Source organism: Lupinus angustifolius, chromosome LG06 (genome assembly GCF_001865875.1).
Source record: "Lupinus angustifolius cultivar Tanjil chromosome LG06, LupAngTanjil_v1.0, whole genome shotgun sequence".
Taxonomy (NCBI): Eukaryota; Viridiplantae; Streptophyta; class Magnoliopsida; order Fabales; family Fabaceae; genus Lupinus; species Lupinus angustifolius.
This window is the reverse complement of record NC_032014.1, coordinates 227,097-253,153: the sequence shown is the minus strand read 5'-3', so window position 1 is coordinate 253,153 and position 26,057 is coordinate 227,097. Positions and strand designations below refer to the sequence as shown.

Sequence of the window (26,057 nt, the reverse complement as noted above, 5' to 3'; positions counted from 1 at the left end):
CCATCTTTCTTCAAATATTTTGTATTTTATACTACTCTTGTAAATGGTCCTGCATAAAAAAAAATGGTTCATCTAAAGGGTTAGTTAAACTGTGAAATTCTTGCTACTTGAGTAAAGAAAACAAGCGTACTATTATTGGAATTTTTTTTTGGAGTAAGCTTGGTCCGGAACAGTAGTTTTTTCCCCCAATCAGAATTTATTTAGTTCCTTGCGAAAACAGAGCTTGTGAAATATCTCTATAAAGCCAGGTAGCACTGTTAATGAAGGAAATTTTTATTAGGTATTATAGCCTTTATTTCAAGCACAGATGAAACCAATTTTCAACACTAAATGTAATATCTAAAAAGTAATAAATTGGTCCATTTAGCCAAAAATAAAAAGATAATCATAAAAAGCATTTCCCTTCCTTTCTTTTCACAATCTCCTCCATCGGGAAAGGGTGTGGTGGAGCTAACTGGCAAGACCATAAAATCCGAATTGCCAGTTGAACATCTCAAAATGGTTCGAGATTTAAGGACCGCGGGTTGGGGTAAAACAAAAGCAACCTGTAGCCTGATCTTCTGGTATCATTCCACCACCTTTGCTTGTATCAAGTGCTTCCAGCATTCTCACCACCTCCTCCATTTCAGGGCGTTTGTTTGGATTCCCATCCCAACATTTCCGCATTATATTCGCTAAAGCACTTGGACAACACCGTGGAATTTCTGGTCGTAAATTCTGTGCCAGTATACAAGTAATATGAAATCCATGCATGTACCATAGATAATGTTTAATTAAGCAAGCATATACCCATGTTATGGTAAAATTGATCCATAAATACTTCGTAATGAACTTACCTGGCGAACAACTGCCGATGACACATCAGCAAAGCTTAGATTAGGATAAGGCATATCGCAACAATAAACCTCCCATAAGCAAATGCCAAAGCTATAGACATCACATCTCCTATTATAAGGCTTACCATCCAAAACCTACACATGATACAATGCGAAGATTAAGGCCGAGTGCAGGAAGGGCCTACCTTACCATCGTCATGCACACATGCAATTAGTAATAGAATCAGAAACCAAGAGAATGATAACATCTTGATATTCAGACAATCTCAAATGCTATTTATTATTTTCCAAAACAAGAATACCTCAGGTGCCATATATCCAAGGGTTCCAGTTTCACCAGTCATGTCACTTGGATTCATAGCTTCAACACGAGCAACTCCAAAATCAGCTATTTTCAGATTCCGATTACCATCTATCAGCATATTCTCCGTTTTCACATCACGATGAACGATCTTCTTTGAGTGTAGATAGCTAAGACTGCATATTGGAGAAACATATTTTATTTCAATAAAGAATTAAGAGTTTTGATATTTTAATGGTAGATGTAAAGGAAAAAGGCTGCACCCCCTGGAGAGATCCAAAGCCAGTTGAACCACAATTTTATATGCAAGTTTCTTCCGCCTGTTTCTTATCAAGTATTGTTTTAGTGTGCCACCAGGGACAAACTCAACGATAACACAACATGCCCTAGAAGGAAGAGACTCTTGAGCACCGCTCGATGGGTTTTGCACAGGAATCTTAAGATTTGAAGTGCCCATTGAGGCTCCGACAAACTGTTGCAAAATGAATGCAAAACAATTACCAAACTGAAAAGCTACTCATTCAAACAACAACTTTGTTATGTATCTAGTAGCAGCCACATATTTCATCAACTTTGTTATATATCTAGTAGCAGCCACTAATTTAAACAGATAATTGAGGATGAAGACTATGAATTTTTACTTTTGTGACATTCGGGTGGTCAAGTTTGTGCCAGACAGCAACCTCTTGCTTAAAAGATGCTCGTAAAGCAGCAGTTTCTGCAGTAGTGGCAACACCATCCTCACCCCAGTCCAACACTTTCACTATAAAGTTCAAGATAACAATGCAAAAGTTATAAAGATTATCTCTACATCTTGCACAGGATTATCTCATACAAAAAGGATATAAGGATTATTATACTGACTTTTGCCTTCACTCTCAGCAAAACAAGACAAATGTCACCCTTGTCATAAATTTATAACAAGCATCGGTAAAAATATAGTTCCGTATGAAAGACAATTGCATAGAGAAAGAAATTTGGCAAAACAAGCCCTCTTGTCTCTATGATGTAATTTCTTTTTTGAATGAAAACACAAAAGGCCAGACTGATTTAACTCAAATCATAAGAGAGGGACATAAAAAACATAAGCTTTTTCAACAGTAGTATATTGAGGACATACTATTTCACCCACAAGAATGGAAATTTTAGGTATTTGAAGATATTGAAAAACACATTTCCATATCTTTTCACACCCTTTTCAGGAGCAACCACAACCAGCCAGAATAAAAATGCACAGTGCAAAAATACCTGCAACATCTTGGCTATCATATGTGCCCCTATAAACAGTTCCATATGCTCCATGAGCTACGACATATCGTAAATCCAATTTGGCCAAATCAATCTCCCACTCTTCTTTAGGCCTTTTTGTATCAAGGTTGTTTCTTGACCAAACCCGGCTTAAGTGCTTTTCAAGCTGAGCATCCAAACTTTTCAGATCAATTTTATCAGCTCTGAAAATCATATCTTTACTGCTTTGATTTCCGGCACCCTTCATCTTTGAATTCAGAGCCCCCACTGCTTCCAATTCCCTCTTTGGTGTCCTAACTCCATCACCTTCTGAATCCATCTTCAACACCAAAATTTGACAGCGTCAAATTCTAAAACCTATTTGAACAACAGCAAATTCGTTATTTATTTTTTAAAATGGTGAAATTGATCATATATATAAAACTGATAACACCCCAAACAGAATCTTCCTTCTATATATCTGGCTTAGAAAATCGACCAACAACTCAAACCCACAATTTTTGCCTACATTATTAACAACCTCAAAAAAAGTTGGAAGTTTAACAGTCTCAAATTGAAATTGTGATAGCAGAATAAAGAAAAGTAAAGCCATTAAAAACGACCCAATTCACTCTATTCAAAGACCAAGATCGATTACCAAGAAAAATCAAGATTTAAAGATAATATAATGAGAAAAAAGAAATACATGCAAAAGGCACAAATCTTGAAAGCGCGAACCATTAAACAAGCATAGGAATCATAAACTGAAGAGAGGAAAATCAAGAACCACAAGAAACGCCACAAGAAGCATGTCAGACTAAGAATTAAGGTAAATAAGATATAAGAAGATAAGGCATTGGCGAAAAAATCACATTTTTATTTGAAGGGATAAAAATTAAAAGAAAAAGTGTGTGCATGGATAATGGGTTTGGTGTTTAATGCAGAGGTTGTGATGATGATGACCTTGAGATGCCGAAAGGTAGCAGATCCGATCAATGCATTGCTCAAAATAAAAGTGTTATTGTTTTGAGATGGTAAAGCTGTTATCTTTTGTTGTGCGATTATGAAGGATAAAACCACAATCAAGCAAACCTAAAATATGAATAAACCAGCTGTGATTGTGAGAGAGAAATGCGCGGGTGCTGTTGCGCTAAATGTGGTGGGAGAGAGAGAGAGAGAGAGAGACGAATATGAAGGAAGAGGTGAAACAAATTTCATAGTGTCTGGAACCAAAGTCTGAAACATATATAGTACTTAATCGTAAGGTGCAGTTTGGTAGATTGTGTTTTTTTTTTATATTCAATCTGCACGTCATCACAATATCTTCTAGATATGTTTTTTATTTAGAGTCAATGTAAAGATTTGTGTATAAGAATAATATTATTTATTAATCATTTCTATATTTTTGTTTTGAAAAGTTACTTACCATTAAAAATTAATGGTAGATAATAAAATTATAGTGTATAAAAATTTTCATTATCTGTCCATATATTTACTTTCTCTTTTATATACCACTAGCGTGTCAGTCAACTTACATTCTTATTTTTTGATATAAGTGTATAAGTATAAAAAATGAAACATATAAATTCAATAGAAAATGTAAATTTAAGAATATAAGATGTAATAATTGATATGATATACATAAAACTTTTATAAATTTTTTGGGCATCTAATAATCATTATTGAGTTGTTGAATATATTTTTTTTCATGTGCTATTGTTTTATTTTTGAGTTGAGAAAGAGAGAAGATAAAAAAAAATGTGTGGATGAGTAATAATATTATTAATGAAAAAATGAAAGCAAAATGTGGAAATTTCCTTTTATTAAGGAAAGTGATAAAAATGGAATTTAAAAATTATATCATAGTAGTTATTACTTGTTTTCGTTTTATTAACAGTATAGATATCATCTCATAAAATAAAATAAGTTAATTAATATATCTCACTAATAATCTGTTTTTATCGGGAATTTTAATTTATTCCCATCTGCATAACTTTGGCAGTGATCTAGTAAAAGCCTCCTCAACAAAAATACATTCATCCCTTAGGCTTGATTATCATTTCATTAAACTTCCTTGATAATGGCATTGAGTCAATTAGTTATAGGAATCATTCAGTCAATAGATTGGTTGACTTGATTTGCATTGAAAATTATATAATATTAATTAACATTATTTAATAATTTTATATTTTAAATTTAAAAATATAATTATATGTAATTAAATAAATAATATTTTACTATGCTGTGTCACAAACAAATTTCAAACGTCCTTAGAAAACATATGTGTAACACTTTAATTGCAACAAAATTGTAAATAATTTAATTAAACAGTTAAAGTTTTGTTATAATATAAGTTAGCAAATGACAAATATAATAATTACAGATAAGTTAAAAAAATAATAATCTCAAAACGACATTGTTTTTTATATTTAAAAAAAAATTAGTTGACTTGGGCAATCCAATTGGTCCGACCATTTGATTCACTAATTTTAGGCTGAAATCGACTTAGTCGAATTGAGTCAACCTCATTTTGATGCAAAACAGGTTTGGTGAGGGGCTCAAACTAGTCAGATATTCAATTTATGGTTGAATCAGTTAGACTGACTGGTCCTGTTAAGTTTTATAATAATGCCCTATTTGGTTACAAAATTCTAAATTATTCTACTTTATATTTTTTCGAGATTAAGCATCCGCTAATAAATAAGAGATAAAAATGTATATGTTGAAAGCGTTAGATTTTATATTATTATTGTATCATTAATTTTTAATTCTTATTGACATATTCACTTTTAAATAAAAGTAGTATAAATGAATTATGAATAAAATACTGATGGTATATAAATCTTTACATAATAATTGTATAAATATTACACTGAACAAATAAAGAGAAATAATACATTATTTAAATCTCAAATGTGTAATTTTATATAAGTAATGTTTTGACTATGTTTGAGAAATTTCTTTACTTTACTTGATAATGTGAGACATTTATTAACACAGCCTTCACTATTATTATTCAGGACCATTTACAGCTCTAGTTCATTCTCTAGGTTCGTGCCATCACGGCAATTGACAAATTCAACCTATATACAATAAGTAGCTAGCCCACTCCGTTTAAGTAATATGAAAATGTTATTTTGTGTTTTTATAATTTTTTTAATATAACTACATTTTTTTATTGGAATGAGATAAAAAATCAGGATATAAATTAAGATATGTGATCTATGTTACTCCTATTTAAGAAACTTTTGGTTATGCCGTAAATTTATCTTGCTCCAAGTTGTATATGGTTTTGTTATTTATAATAATAAGTCCTCTTCAGCATACTTGGTAAGATTTTTATTGTACAGAGTAGTCAATTATTTAATTTTCGTTGTATCAAATGTACTAAATTAATATTTTCTATAAAAATAATCATGTTCTTAAATCCTTAACAAATATCCTACTTATTATCTAAAACCTTTATATGTTAAATCAGAAGAAAGAAAACCAAGCAAAACGTTGGATTTTGACGGATTCAAAATCATGCGCTAAAAAACTGGCTTCATTGATGGAAGGATTTGATTTAATCATTATCCATAGCCTTTTGGATTGCATCATCCACAACTATCTCCGAATTACCGATTCCAATGTTTTTTTAATTTACTTTGTGAATAGTTGTTTATACCGTCAATTGCGTAAATAGAATTGGTAAGGAGTTTATTGTGGCCTTACGAATTAAGGTTCTCTTTTGTGGTCATAAATATTTCCCTCATATATATCCCACCACGTGTTTGATTCTCATGGGTCATCTGTTACTATATAATTGGATCCTCATTGAACAGATGATAAACAACAACAACATCATCTATAACTTTGGTTTGTTTGATTTCATCCACTACCACAAAATGGCTTATAGGGCACTGGTAATTCAAAACGCTCTTTCACATTTTTGATATAATAATATTTGTTATGGTTTTTAAACATTGGAATTCTTTGTCTTCCAATTTTATATGAGACATTGTTTGAAATAGATGATCTATATCCCTTCAATTTGAACAAAATTCATTCAAGGCATATGAATTCAAAATCATGGGTGCAAACGATTACTGTTGTAGTCAATCTAAAATTGATTTTTTTTCACATTATTTTAAATCATTGTAATTTTTACTTAACAATTAATCGTTGCTGCTATACAAAAAATTAAAATAGTTACAGGATTCATAAAAACGTGTGTGGTATGTAATTAACTTTGGTGCATGCATGCATGCAGAAAAATTGGCAAATGATAGTGACTGAATTTAGAGGAGGAAGAAGATCAATGGTTACCTCCACCATTCCAAAAATGAAGCCCATGTCACCCACCATGGATCCTGCTCATGATTCTCATTCCACTCATTCTACTCATAGGTCTGCATGCAAGTTTTGAATATATAATATAGTAATGAGTAAATAGCATTTATGCATGCATGCAAGGTTTATAATAAGAATGTGATTTGTGATAGGATGAGTACTCTGAAAGCAGATTTAGCACCAGTGTATATTGTATGTGGAATGGTGGTTGTGGCTGTTTCAATTGGAGTACACACTGCATATCAACAATTGGCACGATCTCCTGCTGTTCATGTTAACAAGAAAAGAAGAGAATCAGTACCTGAGTTTTCTGAACCTGATCACACCATCAAATCCTCCAACAATTTCATCAATGGTTCCTTCTTAAGGAAACTCTCTCATATTCAAGAAAACAAGGCCACTCTCAATGACCCTCTTCACCCCAATCCTTTTACTCAGTAAGTTTCTTCTTCTTCTTCTTCTTCAAGAAATTACAAGGCTACTTTAAATAAATTTATTAATAAGGCGTTTTAATTTGTTGCAGTCCTCGACCCGCAGAGACATTGAAGTCAGTGGGCATTGATCCAAGCAAGCGTTGATCTATTGTCTCTCTCATTTTTCCTCAATTATAAATGGTGGCTCATTATTATTAAGTTATATATATATATATATATGCTCATAGCTTCTATCTTCCATTTTCAGTATTTCAATTGAAAATGTAGTGTGAGAGAGAGTGTTGAGTTTGTGGATATTAAAAAAATGTTGTTAATTTCAATATGGGTATAAGTAAAAGATAGGTTGTAAATAAGATAACACTTGGTGTTGTAAAGAAGCCATAATGGCATTCATTAACTTTATTTAATATTTATATATTCTTTTTATCTGTTGTCATATTCTTTTTCTTTTTTACTTTGCTTTGTATAGTTAATAAATTATGAAATAAATTTGATAATATATTTTGACTAAAAAACTTAAGACACTAGTTTTACAAAGGTTGACACTTATATGTATTTTAATTTATTCATTCTTTTTTTCAAAGCTAAATTAGTAGATTCAAATATTGGAGTACTCGATCAAAGCTTCTAAGTAGATTATCATTTGATTTCCTTGGATCCTTTACAATTTCTTTGAATGACTACTACTTGTTTAAATAACAATATATTAGCACATAATACTTTTACATTGAGACATGTACCGGAATTCCGAATACATATATCTTTCTAAACATATTATAATTATTAGAACACATGTAATAATAATAATGAATGTAAAACTTTTGTTTTATCTGGGCCTAATTTATTTGGAGGCGAACCGATCTGTGAGTACAAATTATGTTGAAGTAATATATATATAAAATAAATGCTATCACAAGTTCCTAGGGTGTAGCATTTTTTTTAAATGCATAGAAGATATATTGTTTTCTCAATCCACTTACTGTTGAATTGAAAAAGGGTGGGAGGTTGAGTTGAATATGATGTATTAGTCTAAAAAGAGCGCATTACTGCACAGTAACAATATTAGTAGTTGTGGGAAATGGGAATGTATAGTGTAAAGTTCGCAACATAGCACGTGATAGACAAAGTATGCATGTTACTTAAACAGTGAACACTATGATTTCGCATGAAATTCCCTTCCTAGGCGCAAGGAATGTGTGGAAGTACCTTGTATAAAGTAACCAAATTAAAAGACATTCACACCCTCCACCTTCGATCTTTTTTCATATTCTATGGTTTCTTCTATTGTCACTAAGTAGAGGCACTCCTCATGATTCATGAATATGTTAATTTTGCACCTCCACTTCACATAAATGTAGATTTTACTATTAAATTGGGTATATGGAAGTTGGTGTTATGGAATTGCGCACTGCGCTTCAAAATGGAGCCTCTTATCCTTCATGTCATGTTGTTCAAGTCAGCATGATTAATGTACCATATACGTCACTCTTCACAAACTCCCTTCCTCAAATTCAGCAACCATAAATGGGTACTTCACCTTAAGCGGGTAAAATGGAACTTTCATTTTTATTTCAAACCACGTACTAATTTATAATTTGTTATACTTCTCAATACATTATTATGCATATCAACTATACCCTTATGAATAATTATTTATTTTTATAGGGACCTACTACCCTTAACGCCTACATTCCACACATCATGTTACTTTTGCTTATTTGTTGAGCGTAACGATAAAAGGTCAGAGAATTAGGGATCCTTTCAGAATCCGTAGAAACGTCAATCTTATAAACCAGATCAAATCATAAGTGTGATAATGTGTATTATGAGTTAGATATTTCGATAATGGTAATACGATCTATGCCAACCATCACTCAACAATATATAGAATTAGAATGCAACATGGTAATAAAGTCAAAATTTATTATAATTATATGATATAGTTTTTTCTTACCTTTATATAAAGTCAAAGTTTATTATAATTATATGATATAATTTTTTCTTACTTATTTGCCATTCAAGTTAACTAAAATTATAATATTTTCCTACATAATAAAAAATATTAATAAGAGTTAGAGTAGGCTACATATACCAAAAATATTAAATCAAAAATATAATTTCTAAGATCATGTACACTTAACACGTGATATAATTCTCTAAAATGAAATATATAAAAATTAAACTTTAATACTAAAAAATAATAATGCAGGTTGGTAGACATGAAATATCTATCAATATGCTAATAATTATAAGTCTTAAACATTGTAAAACACTAAAACTAAAGTATATTTTAAAATAAACAATGTCAAAGTAGATAATTGTCATTTTATAAAATATTATTAATTTAATCAACAATATTTCTAAACAATGTCAATGTAAATAACTACCAATATAATTTATAAATCTCTAATCTTAATAAGAAATGCATAAGATGTGAAAGAAGGAAGGAAGAAATGGAAAGATGAGGTATACACGGTGATGAACAAGTATCTATTCATTAACGAAGAGATAAATACTTAATTTTACATGTGTTTTTAATGACAAAAGTATTGTTATATTGTATATATAAGGATAAAAATGTCTTACCATATTATTATTTCCTTTATTTTTTGTAGTATTTGTCTATCCATTAATGAAGAGATCGTTACTCGACCGTAATGCTAAAGAAAAGTATTATTGTTAATTTAAACACCACTCCTCAAAATCCATTAAGAAATCAATTAGACACCATATCAGTGTACATTTAAAACAAGACATTATACCAAAAAGTCATTAAAATATGTGGTCAACATACCAATAATTTGTATGATGTTAATAGTGAATCGAATTAAATAATTGGTAATAATAATTTAAAAGGAAGTGAATATTAAAATAAAATAAAAAGTGAAACCGTAGAAGCAGAAAATGTGGAGGGAGGGAGGGAGTAAAATAGGGATATAGAGGATCCAGCTTGATTCTGAAGTGGTAGTAAGGTTACTTTTATTAGCGATAAAAAAGAGAGAGAGAAGAATAAATAAAGAAGACCAAAAGAAAAAGAAAGAAACAACACCAATAACAATAGAGAGAGAGAGAGAATATTTTATTGTTGTTGTTGTTGAAGTAGTATTACTAGTTGTCCCGCCTTTGATTTTGTTGAATTGTTGAGAATACGAAGATGAACACTCCTCACAGGAATCAGATCAACTCTCCTCTTCATCCCAACTTTTCTCCATTTCAGGTTCTCTCTCTCTCTCTCTTCCATCGATTTTATCTTTTTATTATGCTTTTATTAATACTCTTAGGGTTTATGATTTCCAATTATTACTCTCTCATCTCCTATATTACACTCTTTACCTTACCGCAATACAAATTCGGCTCCATTTTGTGTGTGTATCAGATTATCCTTTAATTCATCCAGATCAATCATGTTTTAAGGCTTCTCTATATGCAGGATTCACCTGTTTTCAACTTTATCAATAGTTTATCTCCTATACAACCTGTTAAGACTGTTCCGATTACTCAGACTTTCAACTCACTTGCCTGTTCATCACCTCCGTCCATTTTCACATCACCACATGTCACCACTCTCAAGGAATCCAGATTCTTAAGGAGGTATAAACAAATGTTCGCTACTTTTCATCAATCATTTTGAGTTATATATATATATATATATATATATCCCTGAATTGCTCATTTCTGATGTTGTATCTATTCTTCATTACCAGACATATCCCTTTGGACACATCAAAGCATACAGATTCATCTGAAGATGTAGATAAAATTTATTCAAATGAAGAGGCCCTTGCAGATTCAACTCATGTACATCATAACTTGAGCAGATTACAGGATCAAGAGATTTCCATAGGAGATGCTGCAACCGAGCTGCCACAATCCTTGAAGTATAATTGTGGTAGTCCTGGATATGATGCAACACTTTGCATCGATGAGGAGAACATCCTTCTGGAGTTGCCTAGTGAGGCAGCATCAGATGTTCCCTTTGTTAAAAAAGAACACCGTAAAAAAAACTCAGTTGAGAGCGAAGTTCTTTGTCAGGGAACATGTCAAATTGAGCCAAAGAGTGAACTCCAAGAGTGTGTTTGGGATGGTTTAACTCCTGATCCCGCTGATCTGTTTATTTTTAATTCACCAAATGAAGCAAGAGCTTTTAATGGTCTATTTCAAAAACCCTTGGACTCTTCTGTTGATTTTATGTCCCTGTTGCCACAATCTACCATCAATAATGGTCAGAATGTGCAAATTGTTCATTCTATTGCTTCTGGTTTTGAACATGAAATTGAAGATCATCGTTCTGAGCCAGTAGCAGCCACAGAAACAGACCATGCAGTGGACAATGTTGCCATGAGTAGCAATCCAAATGGGAAAACAGATGATGAGGTAAGGAAGTGAAGTCTGACAGTGTTGTTAAGAATTATGTGTGCTATATCTTTTCGTGGATGTTAATGAGTTATGTCAAAGGCATGATTTTGTAGGCGATGTTGCATGTATGGGTATGATGATTATAGGAACTCATACATGCAATGTTGCATTTTTTATAAAATATTTGAGACTTGACTTTTATTTTTTATATCATCTTGTTTTGAGAATGTATTGACTATTGAACAAAATGACTCACTCTAGCAGTACTTTTTTCTTTTGTGTTAAGCTTGTTTCTGTGATGCACCGTGGTCTGCGGAGGCGCTGTCTAGACTTTGAGATGGCCAGTGTAAGGCGGAAGAACTCAGATGATTATTCAAAGACAGATTCCAATACTTTACAATCTGGTGGAAGGAATGTTGCTAATGAAAAGCAACCGATTCCTACAGAGCAGAACAGTGTTTCACGAAATTGCATTTTGCCGGGAATCGGTTTACACTTGAATGCACTTGCAACCTTAAAAGATCACAACATCATAAAAAAGGAAAAGTTTCCCTCTGGAAGACAACACACTCTGCTATGCTCCACTTCTTCGTTGCAAATCTCTACAAGCCAAGAACATCATCTATCCTTGGGTGCTGTATCATCTGAAAGAGAATTTGATTCGTCAAACAATGATGTTCAGCCTGGTGAAGATTGTTCCCAGGCGTCAGCTTACACGGCTCGTGAAAATCACATTTCGATTAGCCCCAAAAAGAAAAGGAAAGTGCAGTTTCTGCTTACCGTGCTTATGTCTGATAATCTCCAACCTGTCATTTTATGTTTTTCTTCTCCTCGTTAGCTGACACCGAATTAATTTGCAGACATAAGTCAGACCCAGCTGGAGAAACCGAGGGCTGCAAGCATTGTAATTGCAAGAAATCGAAGTGTTTGAAGCTGTAAGTTGTAATGAATGTTCTTAAGTTTATATTTTTTGTAAGTTCTAATGTCTTAGGTTTATTAAATTTCAATACAGTAATGTAATTTTAATCTTGAAATTATCATATAATATTACCCAAAAAACATCTTTCAACCAAACTCATTTGACTAAAATTGTGACAATGATGTAAGCAAAGTTGGTTGTTCTCTAAATTCTAAACGACTTCCATCATGTAAATTGATGTTTTTTATCTGTTTTATTGTCCTGTTTATGTACTATAAAGTACTGTCTTTCCTTTGGGTTTTGAGCATATTTTCCTTCTCTTGCACTCCAGACCTTTCATAACATGAAGGCTTTACAATAGAAAAAATGGGAAGAAAATGACCTTGTTTGGCTTTAAAATTAACCTTTTTATACTTTGCTCTCTTTTCTCTCTTTTTTACCAGTTATTGTGAGTGTTTTGCTGCTGGTGTCTACTGCATTGAACCTTGCTCCTGTCAGGACTGCTTCAACCAAGCTATTCACGAAGATACTGTTCTTCAAACTCGCAAGCAGATCGTGTCTCGTAACCCTCTGGCATTTGCTCCTAAAGTCATCAGAAGCTCCGAGTCTGTGCCTGACTTTGGGGTCAGAAAATAAAAGTTAATTTTGTTCTCCACAGTTGAAATATGACCACATTTATGGTATTTTAATCGTTTTCTTCTTGCAGGGTCCTTGGGTGCTGTATCATCTGAAAGAGAATTTGATTCGTCAAACAATGATGTTCAGCCTGGTGAAGATTGTTCCCAGGCGTCAGCTTACACGGCTCGTGAAAATCACATTTCGATTAGCCCCAAAAAGAAAAGGAAAGTGCAGTTTCTGCTTACCGTGCTTATGTCTGATAATCTCCAACCTGTCATTTTATGTTTTTCTTCTCCTCGTTAGCTGACACCGAATTAATTTGCAGACATAAGTCAGACCCAGCTGGAGAAACCGAGGGCTGCAAGCATTGTAATTGCAAGAAATCGAAGTGTTTGAAGCTGTAAGTTGTAATGAATGTTCTTAAGTTTATATTTTTTGTAAGTTCTAATGTCTTAGGTTTATTAAATTTCAATACAGTAATGTAATTTTAATCTTGAAATTATCATATAATATTACCCAAAAAACATCTTTCAACCAAACTCATTTGACTAAAATTGTGACAATGATGTAAGCAAAGTTGGTTGTTCTCTAAATTCTAAACGACTTCCATCATGTAAATTGATGTTTTTTATCTGTTTTATTGTCCTGTTTATGTACTATAAAGTACTGTCTTTCCTTTGGGTTTTGAGCATATTTTCCTTCTCTTGCACTCCAGACCTTTCATAACATGAAGGCTTTACAATAGAAAAAATGGGAAGAAAATGACCTTGTTTGGCTTTAAAATTAACCTTTTTATACTTTGCTCTCTTTTCTCTCTTTTTTACCAGTTATTGTGAGTGTTTTGCTGCTGGTGTCTACTGCATTGAACCTTGCTCCTGTCAGGACTGCTTCAACCAAGCTATTCACGAAGATACTGTTCTTCAAACTCGCAAGCAGATCGTGTCTCGTAACCCTCTGGCATTTGCTCCTAAAGTCATCAGAAGCTCCGAGTCTGTGCCTGACTTTGGGGTCAGAAAATAAAAGTTAATTTTGTTCTCCACAGTTGAAATATGACCACATTTATGGTATTTTAATCGTTTTCTTCTTGCAGGGTGATCCAAATAAAACTCCAGCTTCAGCACGACATAAAAGAGGATGCAACTGCAAGAAATCAAGTTGCCTAAAGAGATATTGTGAATGTTATCAGGTTTTCACCCTACCTATATCATGTGTGCCTCCAATAGTCCAATTTCAGTAATAATACTAAATAGAATTGGTATTTTCTTTTGTAGGGTGGTGTTGGTTGCTCCATTAGCTGTAGATGTGAAGGGTGCAAAAATGCTTTTGGTAGAAAGGATAGTAAGTTCTCCCTTAGATTTGAGTAGACATTGACAATTAGGATCATCAATCTATCTCCAACATATGTTTGTTTGGTGGGGTAGTAATATTCTTTGGTTAATTGATTTTTTTGTCAATTCCTTATTTTTCCATTTCAGGTTCTGCTCTTGTAGATGCTTGGCCAGAAGAAGAATCCGGAGCACGCGAAAAGAATGTGGCAAAAAAAGCTTTACAGAAAACTGAAATTCAGAATATTGAAGATCATTCAGACTCTGCTCTTGTCGCAACACCATCACGGCTTTCCAGGTCTGATGTGCTGACTTTTTGTTAGTTGAGATGGTATAATTGATTTCGGTTGTTTAATGTATTTGATTTTTATGTAATACAGGACATTGCTTCCATTGCCCTCTTCATCCAAAGGAAAGCCACCAAGATCTTTTGTCACAACCATCTCCGGTTCTGCATTGCCTGCCAGCAGCCAAAAGCTTGGGAAACCAAATTCTCTTTGGTCTCAATCTAAGCATGTTCAAACTGTTCCGGATGATGAAATCCCGGATGCTCTCTGCAATGATAACTCTCCTGTCACTTGCATCAAAACTTCTTCTCCGAATGGCAAGAGGATATCTTCTCCCAAGTGTGACTTGGGGTCCTCTCCGAGTCGCAAAGGTGGCAAGAAATTGATATTAAAATCCATCACTTTATTTCCTTCCCTCGCCAATCAGCAGTAGAATGGTGACATTTTTCTTCTTTCATGTTTAGTTTGTTGCTGCAGAACCCGTGCTTAGGTTTGTGTATATTGAGCTGTTTTACTTTGGTAACAACATGCTGCTTGCTTTATGTACTAGTTAAGTGATGGTTATAGCCTTATAATCATTCCAAGGATTAATCTTTATTCTTTAATGTTATGATTAATCCATCCTTCTAATTAGTGTTTGTTGGTCTTAATCGGGTGTATTGTCATTCAGAATCACCCTATCAAAAAACGTTTGATTTGATCTGCTAAATTGAAGCACTCCCCTCTGAATTACATTTTTGTGTGCCTCATGTATCTTTATTTCTTCATATCTTGTGATGTTTAAGTCATACATATGATTTAATAATCACATTTGATAAATATTGACAACTAAATTAAAAGGAAATGATAATATATGTGTGAGAAGAGGAGCAATAATAAGAATATAGTTAGGAAATAAATTATAAATATATGGAGTTTTTAAAATATCAGAAGATTTAGAATAACATTAAAAAATAAAAATATCAGAAGATTTAGAATAACATTGAAAAATTAAAATATCAGAAGATTTAGAATAACATTACAAAATTAAAATATCAAAACAAATTGAATGAATGAGTATAATCCACATAACTTAGAGGTCAGAATTGCTTTCGTTCAGAATTGAATGTAGTATCCCTCAAGAAAATAGGCACAGCTAAAATATTGCTCCAAAATGATCTTATATAAATTAAACATAGAAATGATATGGATTAGGAAAATAATCACCCCCTTTTCAACGTCATTTTTTACCCTTACTAAAGCAAAGGTCTCACGAACAAAAGCTTTAACTTTTTTAAGGCAACCGAACATAGTTCTTAGATTATTTAGTTTCCTTAACCATTATGGTAAGATTCAATTGCATGAAAAAATTGTTGGTAGAAGAAAGTCAAAATTCATTTTTATAATCTCCAAACCATTGAAAGATTTAGTTAGGTGCATAAGGATTTGCTGACAGAAACACACATGTGAACAAAATAGAAATATATATAAGGATTTGCTTATAGTTATAGATCATTGTTCCTTGTCAGTATTAGGATCGATCAACTCCAACCGACGCATAGGATCATGGCCCTCATGGAGGAAATCAAATTTGGTTAGCGTGACTATCAATCACATCAGGATGGTTGACCTAGCTATGGGAAAGAACGACAATAACAAGACATGACCTAGTCAACACCTTTAAATCATAAAACTCAACTATAATACTGATCACACTGCTTTTATGACACAACCTTATTATAGGACTGAATACATAGTCTAAATATTGTGAATTTGTGGGTTCATCTTTGTGAGGTGGCAAGGGTGGACCTACTCTAAGATTACTACACTATGAGCATGAGAGATAGAGCAGCTCACCCTGACAAAAAGCATGGCGTTAATCGGATGGATAGGCAACTTGTCATGATTAAAGTATTCACCTTGAAATATATCGGAGGTCCATCATAAGAATATGTTATGAATGGCATGAAGTGGAAATTTGACTTTTCTCATGGCAATTTCATTTCACTATTTAGTCCTTATTTACAGAATAGTACCATCTTTAAATCGCCATATATTTTCGCTTAAACACAGTTTTTTACATGTAGAATTAGGAAATATTCAATTGACTAGATTTTTAAATAGCACACCTCAACTTTTCTCTAAAAAAATTAAAGCTAAAAGAGAACTCAGATTACCGATGTTCCAATTGGAGAGGCCGAAAAAAGTGTTTCAAAGAAGACAGGTTCTGAAGGAGATGAATTTACAAGAAAAGGGGCATGGTAATTCTGCTGATTATCAAATGGAAATTCAATAAAATTAATAGAGGAAACAAGTCACTCGTTAAATGAGCCCTGTTCTATTCAAGAAGCCTTATTTGGAACAAAACCTCAAATGATAAATACATGAACATTTTGCAAAGTTCTTGTCTTATAAGGATGGGAACATGCAATACGAGAAAAAAATATGTCTTCATGTGATATAATAAGAGTTCTTCAGATTGTAAGAATGCTTCAAATTTGACAAACACAAAGCAAATGTAGATTGCAAGCAAAACCTGTCTCTCCATGTCACAACAAAACTGAAAATAATTAATAAAAACAGCAGAAATCCTAAAAGGAACTACGACTGCATTTTCAATAAGTTCAAGCTCCAACAATTTCGGCTGCTGGCTCGGCCAATGTTTCATCGGCAGGTCTGTCCACCTTTGTACCAACATCTTCTGAGTAATCACCATGAACCTACAGCACCAGAAATAAAGGCATCACATTAGTTTACTGAAGATGTTGAGAACTAAAGTTGTCCCATGGTATAAAAAAATTGATGAACTCAGTTGAAACAATTATCATTAGATATAAGGACAGCAAAATCAAAAGAGGAAAAGTTGAGAAAGGGATATACCTCCATCAGTTTACCAAGATCAAACTTGGGAGCTTTCAGGATCTTAACTTTGCGGATAAAGACATTCTGGAGAGGGTAAATACCACAAGTTGCCTTCTCAATCTCTTTTCCAATACTCTCAGGGATGAACTTCTTGACCAACTCTTTCAGATCGACAGATGTGGCATGGTTGATAATGATCTCCCTCATCTTCCTGCGGATCTGAAAAGACATACATGTATTTCGCATGATTAGATATACAATAATATGCCCTACAACAACACCCCTAAAATGAAAAGAAAAAACAGAATAGAATGAGAAACATAACATAACAAGAGATAATTTGAAGCACAGCACTGAGAATGCAACCCCAAGTTGTCATACAACTATATCCCGATAAACGAACACGTTCTTATTTATTTAAATCTAGATTAGCCCACTTTGGCATGTATACAAAATTGCACAGAATACATACCTGTCTAATCTGGCTAGATTGGGCATAAGAGGTCCTCTTAATCTGGTTTGCACGCCTCTTGGTGAACCCAATGCAGAACAACCTCAAAGTATAGTTATCAGTGGTCTTCACATCCACATGAGCTTCAATTAAAGTTTGCCACTTACGAACCAACGACCTCAACTTGTCAGTGGTAAAATCCATTCCCTACGTATGAAAAGATAAATTAAAAGTTAACTAATATTTATATAAAATTGTATCAGATGTGATAAAAAAAGAGGTTGAGTGAGGAATGATACCCAGAAGTTGGTGAGAACATTCTTCCCTTGAACATCCTCAGCTCTCAAACGAATCTTCCTGAAAGCGTGATCTTCATCCCCTTGAAGATCAGCCAACGAGACCTCAAACACTCTATGTTTCAGTCCTTCTGAAGCAATCTGTTATTTCAAATAGAATAATTCACAAAGGTCAACACCGTACATTGTATGTAGACACAGTCACGTGTCCAAATTAGCAAAATGAATCAAACAACTAATCAAAATGATAAGGAACTCAATAAAATGATCACAATGTGAAATAACCCAAATACATTATTAAGCTATGAGTTTAAAATCTATGCACTGTGTCAACACATCATCCACCATTAAATCAATGGTGGATTATTGCCGACAGTACAAAAAACTCTTACGCAGCGTATAAATATTAAATCCTTAAGCTATTGCGCAATGATCATAATAACATGAATACATGATTAGGGCATAAAAAAGAGAGTAATAATATAATGAGTATTGGATTGTGTGAGTAACGTACCCTGGTACCCTGAGTACGAGAGACAAGTGTTTTGCCGACATTCTTAACCTGAAAAAGAGAAGGTGCCTTGATATCGTACCAATCCTTCTTGGAAAATGGATCAGCGCTGCAAAATGAAAGAGAAGTATAAGAGAAAGTGATAATCAAAAGAAATGTAAGAAAATGAAACATACGCTTTCTTCTTGCCACCCTTCTTTCCCTTTGAGATTCTCTTGTTCTTTCCCACAGCCATCTCTCAATCACTCTTCTTCTTCACTTGTTGCAGCCGTAAACCCTAGAGCTCTCGTGCATTACATATATATTCTCATCTTGGGCTTCATCGTGGGCTTCATCGTGGGCTTCATCTTGGGCTTCCCTCACCAATTCAACTCTCACTTAGGCCTTTATCTATGTAATTACCTTTTTAAGTTTTCTATCAATTTTTTTATACACCAAAATATTAAAATCACATATAATGTATTATTTGTCGTTGGATCAGAACTGAGAGGGTACAGTTAAAATTTGGCAAATTATGGTATAAGTTTGAGTTTCAAGTTATCTTGACGTGTAAGTAACCAATTGTTGTTAGAAGAAAAGGAAAAGGAGAAATGAAATTATTGACAATGAATGTAGACGCGATAATTGTTTTAATAAAGTAGTCATTCTTAATCATTCCATAGTCTCTTCTCATTTTTTATTAAATACAAAAGCATTCTCTGTTTTAAAAAGATTTAAATTCCATCACCCCACCAATCACAATTGTTGTCAAATATGTAAGTTTCTTCTTCTTCATTCTTGGTTTTACTTGTTACTATTTTTCTGCAATCGTGATCAATTCAGTAAGGATAAATGAAGTAATTTGGGAAAGCTTAAGTAAAATTATTTTGGGTGCCTTTACCAATCTTTTAGTCCCATCGCAATTGTATTTTTTGGAAAGCTCATCCAAAATAATTTCAAGGGACCATACAAAATAATATTAGAAGAGTCAACCAAAATTATTTCCGAACACCCTAATAGAAGCTTATAGGCTTTAATATTATGTAAAATTCCATCTTAAAATAACAGTGTTGACCTGTAGTTGCTAAACTTGTTGCGAGAAAACTTATGTGGAGACGAAATCATATAAAGACAACCAATAAGATCATGATAACATATTTATATTTTAATTTTATTTAAATTTAATCTTAAATAATAACATAAAAACAATAAAATATTATTGTCTCCAAATGTGACATGTTATATGCATTTTCGTACAAGTTTTTCTCACTTGTTCCATGCTCCCCATGCAAACTTGATTGGACAAGACAAACAGACAATTGAGCAGCATTCATTGTACATATGTTTTTTATTACAACAAGAACCACATGAAGTTGTGCACAGAAAAGGAAAAGAAAACATTATTGCTACATGGTTGTTCATGCCAAAAAAATCAAGCCAACAAAGTACTGTTCTATTATTGCAACACCATGGAAAAATATCACATTTGTGTAGTCAAGTCGTCAATTTGCTTGTGTCACAATCATATGTTAATTTATTATTAAAGTGAATTAGTGGTGAATAAATTTGTATATGATACTTAACATTCATGGAATTAAGCTAACCAAACAGACAATGCAAGCCTAGCCTATATTGATCTACACTATTTGCTTTGAGCTGAGCATGACCTCAGAGTGATGGAAAAGTATTTTCAACATAATCATGTGTTCCTTACAACATCTCTATTCTTATCAACAACATCCTTATTTTGTGAATTATGTTATTAAATAAGAATAATGATAGAGAAATAAGATCAAAGATGGAGAATAAAAAAGCAAATATTTAGTTAAGAATGATTAAACAAAATAATAATAATTTTTTTAATTAATATAATTGTTAGAGAAACACAGACATGGTGTTATACATTCATATTTGACTGTGTATAATGCCAAGAAATGTTGGAGAGTAAAGCCAAGGATCATTCCAAAATTTGTTGTCTCCACACATTCTATAAAGTAATATATAAGAAACTACTTTATGTTTTTATCATATTTCTTTTTACTTAACCATCATTGATTGGATTGGTATATAAATGGATTAGAATAACAAATTCTATAGTAAATGGTCTCGGACGGAGATCATTTTCCAAATGGTATTTTACTCCATATTCTAAATTAATCAAAATACTTCATTTTATTAGTTTTTGTTTTTAAAATTTTTATTTTATTGACGTATTAATATATGATACCGATCCAAATGACCCTCCCATTATTTTCCACTGCCTTATGTCCCTTACAACATGGAGTAAATTATGGCATTCTCTCTCTCTCTCCCTCTCATCTCAAACTCCATAAAACCCTTCTTTGAACACTCACTAACATCAAAATCCCAAGCGAGCATCATGCCAAAATAAAGATATTAGAATGTATCTTATTTATTTCTGCATTATTATCATCTCTGACTCACATCCTTGTATTTTGAAGATATAGACTCTCATGTTTATAAAGCTTTGAAGGAAGATAAGAATTAACAAGTATAGAAACATGGAAATTGAGGTTGCTAAATGCGAGTGTTGTGATTTGAAAGAGGATTGCACCCAAGATTATATTACTGAAGTGAAGGACAAATTTGATGGCAAATGGTTATGTGGGTTGTGCTCAGAAGCAGTGATGGATGAAGTTATCAAAAGCAAAAAGCCATTTTCCATAGAAGAAGCTGTGAAAGCTCACATGTCATTCTGTGTTAAGATCAAATCCAATCCTGCTTTTCGTGTTGCTGATGGAATGAGGCAAATCCTAAGGAAAAGGTCAACTGAATTGTCTTCATCTCAGCCTTCACCAAACAAGGTCAACCACCACTTCTCAAGTGGGTGATTCCTCTAGTTTCACACTTCACTCATGAAAAACAGAGTAATCTGTTTTGGTTATAATAATAAAATTGTAGTTAGCTTTTCATTCTGTTTTTTGTTTTATACATGAAGTGCTGTTTCTTGTGAAGGGTCTTGTCTTCTTATTTCTATTTGATTTTCAAGTTTCAGGTGATCCTTAATTTGGCATCCATCATTTTCTCCTTATTCCTAATCCATCATTTTTATTTGTTTTCATGATGATCTAAAAGAAGCTAGCGTAGGATGCAAGACAAGTGACATTGATGCATTAAGAGAAAGAAGTTATATCATATTTTTGCATTATAGTTTGCAAATCGTGGTTTGATTGAGTGGAAAAGTATTTTATATCATTTTCACTGGCCATTATTTAGATTCAGAATCGCATCCAAATTAATGTTTTGGATGAGACAAGTCTCATACAGTAATATATACAGAAAAGTTGAAATAGATTATAATATTCAACTTCCCACTCAACTAGTTATAAATATTCACTATTAATAAAGGAATATATATAGTCAACTCCACACTCCACACTCCACAATATCATGCCTCAATTTTCAAACACAGGAAAATGAGTATTTTCATCCCTACCCTGTTATGTTATGGAGGATGTCCTCATCACATTTTAGTGCCTAAAGTCTAGAGCTCACCAGTCACCACCATAACAAGAAACATCAAGCGGAGAATCTAAAATAATTATAAATTATAAGCTCATTACAATTACAAAAACAGAGTAGAATAGCAACAACATTTTCTCATTAAGTGAAACAAATTACATAGGTCAAACCAATTTCTAGTATTTTCATCAAAACATAAATGTCAATTTATAGTGGTTGCAAATCACCAAAAGTCTTGATAAGGAATAGAATTGAGGACGTGACAGTATAGTTCATTTTACTATCAGAGATAAATCACCAAAAGTCTTTACAAGAACAAATACCACCATTAAAATGGTGAAACCTAGTCCTATCTCTCACAACAATCTCTACTTGAAAGACCTTGGAAACTAACTTCATAAACGTATGGCAATCCTCACATATTCTAAGATTTTTAACTATGCGAATGTTTGATTCTTTCCTCCTGCTAATTAGCCCATAGCAAAGTGCTAACTTTTCACTGTGCCACAGAACTACTTCCTTTTTCTCTTCCTCTTCTAAATCAATCAAAATGCCTGAGCCGCTCGGTCTGTACCCAACCAGCTTCAATTGATTAACCACCTCATCTAACTTCTCATATATTTCATCAGATTGTTTATGATATCTATCTGCCATAAAAAACACATGCACCTCATTATCCATTTCGATCCTACTATATGCTCTTTCCTTAGAGATGCCTTTATGTCTCATTAATTTCCTGATCAGTCCAACATCATCCCATCTTCTTTCTTTGGCATAAATGTTTGACAAGACTACAAAGGCTCCATCATGATCAGGCTCTAAATCAAGAAGTCGTTTGGCGGCGAATTCCCCTAAATCATCCTCACCATGAACCCGACAAGCAGACATAAGGGACCCCCAAATGATAACATTTGGCGCAAAAGGCATCGTCTCAATAAGCTCAATAGCTTTCCTCAACAGTTTGGCTCTACAATATAGGTCAACCATGCAACCATAGTGCTCAAGTTTGGGAGAGATGCCATGCTCATTAATCATGGATGAAAAGAACTTGTGGCCCTCCTCAACCAAACCTGCATGGCTGCAAGCATAAAGGACACCTATAAATGTTACACCATTGGGCTCAATGTTTTGTTCTTTCATCCTATGGAAAAGGTTTATGGCCCTATCAGCATCACCATGCATGGCAAAAGCATTGATCATACTGGACCATGATACCACGTTTTTTCTTGGCATGTTCTGAAACACCTCTCTTGCTCTGACCAAGTTCCCACATTTGGCATACATATCAATCAGGGCATTGTTGACAGATAACTCTCTTCCAAACCCATTTTTATCTACATAGGTATGAATCCATTTTGCTTCAGTAAGTACACCAACATGAGCACAAGCAGAAATGACACTCAGCATTGTGATCTGATCAGGTGCTATACTCTGCCGTTGCATTTCATTGAACAAGTTAAGAGCCTCGTGAGGCTGATCACTATCAGCATAACCAGATATCATTGCACTCCAACACACCATGTCCTTTTCAACCATTTGGTCAAATATGAAGCGAGCATCTTTAACCATCCCAAGTTTTGCATACCCTGAAAGCATTGCAGTTGAAACAACCAAGTGTTTCGACGAGAGTTTATCATAGAATTCCCGAGCTAAATCAATTACACCACAATTTGCATACATGTTAACAAGAGCACTCTGTAAATAAGAGTCAGCAGAAAGACCATTATCCAGAATGAACTCATGGATCACTTTGCCGTAACTTAAATTTCCAGCACGGCCACAAGCAGAAAGCACGGTACGAAGAATTATAGCATCTGGCTCCATACCAGAGTTGTCCATTTCTTCATAGAGCTTCAAAACATGATCATAATGACCACTCCGACAGTATCTGTTTCAAAAAACACTAAAGTTCAAAATTTATTCAGCAAGTTGTAGAATGGTAATGATTCATAAATTATGGCAAGGTTAAAATATTTTTTTAGTGACACACTTCGTATTCAACTTAGACCTTACAACAACAATAGTCAAGCCTTATACGGGGAACTTAGTTGGCCCTACATGTAAAAGAAGTTAAATACAATTTCTAAATGTACAAAAAAAATTAAAATTTGATAATCTCCCTTTATTGTTGTTATAACATCCTTAGCTGTCCCCTAAAGCAAAAAATAGCAATTCAGTGCATGAGGCTTTCACCTAGTGGAATATGGGTGCACATCTGCTGTCCCACTTTTTGTACCACTCTGTTGTGTACTAACAACTTTCATTCATTGAAAAAAATTATTTAACTTAAACCTGTAATTATTAAATATTTTTCTGGTCCTGGCACATGGAGTGACCCGTGGAATCTAGGGAGGGAAATTGTACTGAACTTGAATATGGTGTAATAAGAAAACGACCAACATGAAAATGGTTATACATTAAGGGATTGGGATGATTTTTTTATGTATAGTGATGAAGTTGAAAAAATGCTTAATGTAGAGGGACGGACAGTATATTTCAATCTTATGAAATAAAATGATAACATACCCATCAATCATAATGTTCCAGGCCACGACATCTTTATGAGACATATTATCAAACAGCAAGCGCGCATCAATGATGCGGCCGCATGCTGCATACATAGCAATCAAAGCAGTCTGAATAAAGGGGTCAGCAATGAAGCCAAGCTTGGATGTTAGGCCATGGATTTCTAAGCCATAATTCAAGGCAGAAACTTTGGCGACAGCTTTCAATAATGGGGGGAAGCTGAACCTGTCAAGAGTGGAGCCATCAGTTCTGAGCTTCTTGTAGAGGAAGAGGGTGTTCTCAGGTTTGGGGCCACGAGAGAATTGACGGAGGAGTTTGTTGGAGAAATTGGTGTCTGGGTTTCTGAGAGAGTGAATTTGTTTGATGTGGGCAAGAGTTGTTGTGGATGCTGTTAACAAAGGAATCATCTTTGGGTTTTGAATTTGATGAGGACAATGTTGGCATTGCAAAGTAGTAACAAATGATTTATACAAACAATACATGTAAATATGTAATAGCAGCACCTTTTGCTACTCAAAACCCTTCTTAAGGATGAAGAACAATAAGATTTTATTTATTGTTGTGTAATTGCATGCGTGTTTTTATTTTAATAAAAGATTTTATGGATAAATACTGACAGTGAACACATCAGACTAACAATATAAAATATTGATTTTATCAAAATCAAAATTCAATGGATGGCATGAGTAAAATTTGGGTAAAATTTGTTTCTGCCTTGAGTCTTGATAAATATCAGACTAACAATATAACCCTTCATCAGTTATTTTTTTGGGTAAAATTTGTTGAGTCTTGATAGTTCACACTGTGGTTAAAGAATTAAAGAAATCAATTACTAAATCAAGAAGATACTGAAAGACACCTCTTGAAGCATGGAAATATAAAATATGTGGTGGTAGAGGAAGATACATTTGCAAATAGATTGATTATAATTGGTTGGCCCTTGCCCATTGAACAAAATTGGGTACGAGGCGTGTACATCTGCAGTCCCACAATGAGTGACACTCATTGTGCCACGAGAAACTTTTCAGCAAGAAAGGTAATAATGGTCGAGGAATTATTGTGGGACAAGTGAGTTGGTTAAGTTGCCCGAGTCTAGTGCGTAGATTCAAACCTTTGCTTCATTCCTTTCCCACACCCCCTTCTTCCTCAGAGACTTTCTATGAGTCTTCCCTCGGACAAATTTTTTTTGATAACACAACTTGTCAAGCCACCAAGGAGGATGCTAGAAATTTTATTCAAAAAACGAAAAGGTTTTGCTAGAGCTGCTGCTTGTCAAAAAGGTTGATTACTATTCAGTTTATAAAAATAAAAATTCCTTTCCTGAAATGTGCTAAG

At 33.5% G+C, this 26,057-nt stretch overlaps 6 protein-coding genes across 8 annotated transcripts; 3 read left to right on the top strand and 3 right to left on the bottom strand.

The window, feature by feature from the left end:
• LOC109348548 (serine/threonine-protein kinase HT1-like) lies at positions 256-3,588 on the bottom strand. Of its 2 annotated transcripts, none has more exons than XM_019589019.1 (7): positions 3,328-3,588; positions 2,386-2,742; positions 1,779-1,900; positions 1,401-1,609; positions 1,139-1,313; positions 837-971; positions 256-717 (listed from the first exon to the last, which is right to left on the bottom strand). In XM_019589019.1, the coding sequence occupies exons 2-7, from the start codon at positions 2,702-2,704 to the stop codon at positions 511-513; spliced, it is 1,167 nt and encodes a 388-aa protein (XP_019444564.1). In that variant the 5' UTR covers positions 2,705-2,742; positions 3,328-3,588; the 3' UTR covers positions 256-510. The 2 variants fall into 2 exon arrangements, with proteins under 2 accessions (XP_019444564.1, XP_019444566.1); XM_019589021.1 differs by lacking the exon at positions 3,328-3,588 and adding an exon at positions 3,103-3,224.
• Positions 6,213-7,467, top strand: LOC109350852. 2 transcript variants are annotated; one of them, XM_019592162.1, is made up of 4 exons: positions 6,213-6,269; positions 6,617-6,740; positions 6,845-7,133; positions 7,220-7,467. In XM_019592162.1, exons 1-4 carry the CDS (start codon positions 6,252-6,254, stop codon positions 7,272-7,274), a joined length of 486 nt encoding a protein of 161 aa, XP_019447707.1. In that variant the 5' UTR covers positions 6,213-6,251; the 3' UTR covers positions 7,275-7,467. The 2 variants fall into 2 exon arrangements, with proteins under 2 accessions (XP_019447707.1, XP_019447706.1); XM_019592161.1 differs by having other exon boundaries at positions 6,617-6,753; positions 6,849-7,133; positions 7,220-7,466.
• On the top strand, positions 10,039-15,344 carry LOC109348547 (protein tesmin/TSO1-like CXC 2). The gene is made up of 10 exons (XM_019589018.1): positions 10,039-10,347; positions 10,561-10,721; positions 10,835-11,504; positions 11,773-12,245; positions 12,347-12,421; positions 12,849-13,029; positions 14,114-14,209; positions 14,295-14,361; positions 14,499-14,646; positions 14,729-15,344. Exons 1-10 carry the CDS (start codon positions 10,285-10,287, stop codon positions 15,066-15,068), a joined length of 2,274 nt encoding a protein of 757 aa, XP_019444563.1. The 5' UTR covers positions 10,039-10,284; the 3' UTR covers positions 15,069-15,344.
• LOC109348546 (40S ribosomal protein S3a-like) lies at positions 17,048-19,014 on the bottom strand. The gene is made up of 6 exons (XM_019589017.1): positions 18,911-19,014; positions 18,738-18,843; positions 18,227-18,364; positions 17,949-18,134; positions 17,495-17,695; positions 17,048-17,334 (listed from the first exon to the last, which is right to left on the bottom strand). Exons 1-6 carry the CDS (start codon positions 18,967-18,969, stop codon positions 17,239-17,241), a joined length of 786 nt encoding a protein of 261 aa, XP_019444562.1. The 5' UTR covers positions 18,970-19,014; the 3' UTR covers positions 17,048-17,238.
• LOC109350767 lies at positions 20,967-21,745 on the top strand. Its single transcript, XM_019592064.1, is given in 3 exon segments — positions 20,967-21,179; positions 21,210-21,519; positions 21,521-21,745. Coding segments are annotated over 2 exon segments (357 nt in total). The 5' UTR covers positions 20,967-21,179; positions 21,210-21,235; the 3' UTR covers positions 21,594-21,745.
• Positions 22,314-25,233, bottom strand: LOC109348545 (pentatricopeptide repeat-containing protein At4g14820). The gene is made up of 2 exons (XM_019589016.1): positions 24,723-25,233; positions 22,314-24,084 (listed from the first exon to the last, which is right to left on the bottom strand). The coding sequence occupies exons 1-2, from the start codon at positions 25,202-25,204 to the stop codon at positions 22,491-22,493; spliced, it is 2,076 nt and encodes a 691-aa protein (XP_019444561.1). The 5' UTR covers positions 25,205-25,233; the 3' UTR covers positions 22,314-22,490.

Bases quoted from the DNA above. Each gene is read 5' to 3' on its own strand.
- LOC109348548 (XM_019589019.1), bottom strand. From the start codon at position 2,704: ATGGATTCAGAAGGTGATGGAGTTAGGACACCAAAGAGGGAATTGGAA. The intron at 1,314-1,400 runs GTGCAGCCTTTT...TCCAATATGCAG, and splicing joins GCTTTGGATCTCTCCAGGGG to TCTTAGCTATCTACACTCAA. The intron at 972-1,138 runs GTATTCTTGTTT...TATCATGTGTAG, and splicing joins TTGGATATATGGCACCTGAG to GTTTTGGATGGTAAGCCTTA.
- LOC109350852 (XM_019592161.1), top strand. The intron at 6,754-6,848 runs GTCTGCATGCAA...GATTTGTGATAG, and splicing joins TCCACTCATTCTACTCATAG to GATGAGTACTCTGAAAGCAG. The intron at 7,134-7,219 runs GTAAGTTTCTTC...AATTTGTTGCAG, and splicing joins CACCCCAATCCTTTTACTCA to TCCTCGACCCGCAGAGACAT.
- LOC109348547 (XM_019589018.1), top strand. From the start codon at position 10,285: ATGAACACTCCTCACAGGAATCAGATCAACTCTCCTCTTCATCCCAAC. The intron at 12,246-12,346 runs GAAAGTGCAGTT...ATTAATTTGCAG, and splicing joins ATTAGCCCCAAAAAGAAAAG to ACATAAGTCAGACCCAGCTG. The intron at 13,030-14,113 runs GTCAGAAAATAA...TTCTTCTTGCAG, and splicing joins AGTCTGTGCCTGACTTTGGG to GGTGATCCAAATAAAACTCC.
- LOC109348546 (XM_019589017.1), bottom strand. From the start codon at position 18,969: ATGGCTGTGGGAAAGAACAAGAGAATCTCAAAGGGAAAGAAGGGTGGC. The intron at 18,844-18,910 runs GTATGTTTCATT...TTCATTTTGCAG, and splicing joins AAGGGTGGCAAGAAGAAAGC to CGCTGATCCATTTTCCAAGA. The intron at 18,135-18,226 runs GTATCATTCCTC...TTTCATACGTAG, and splicing joins ATGTTCTCACCAACTTCTGG to GGAATGGATTTTACCACTGA.
- LOC109348545 (XM_019589016.1), bottom strand. From the start codon at position 25,204: ATGTATTGTTTGTATAAATCATTTGTTACTACTTTGCAATGCCAACAT. The intron at 24,085-24,722 runs GTATGTTATCAT...TTTTTGAAACAG, and splicing joins TGGAACATTATGATTGATGG to ATACTGTCGGAGTGGTCATT.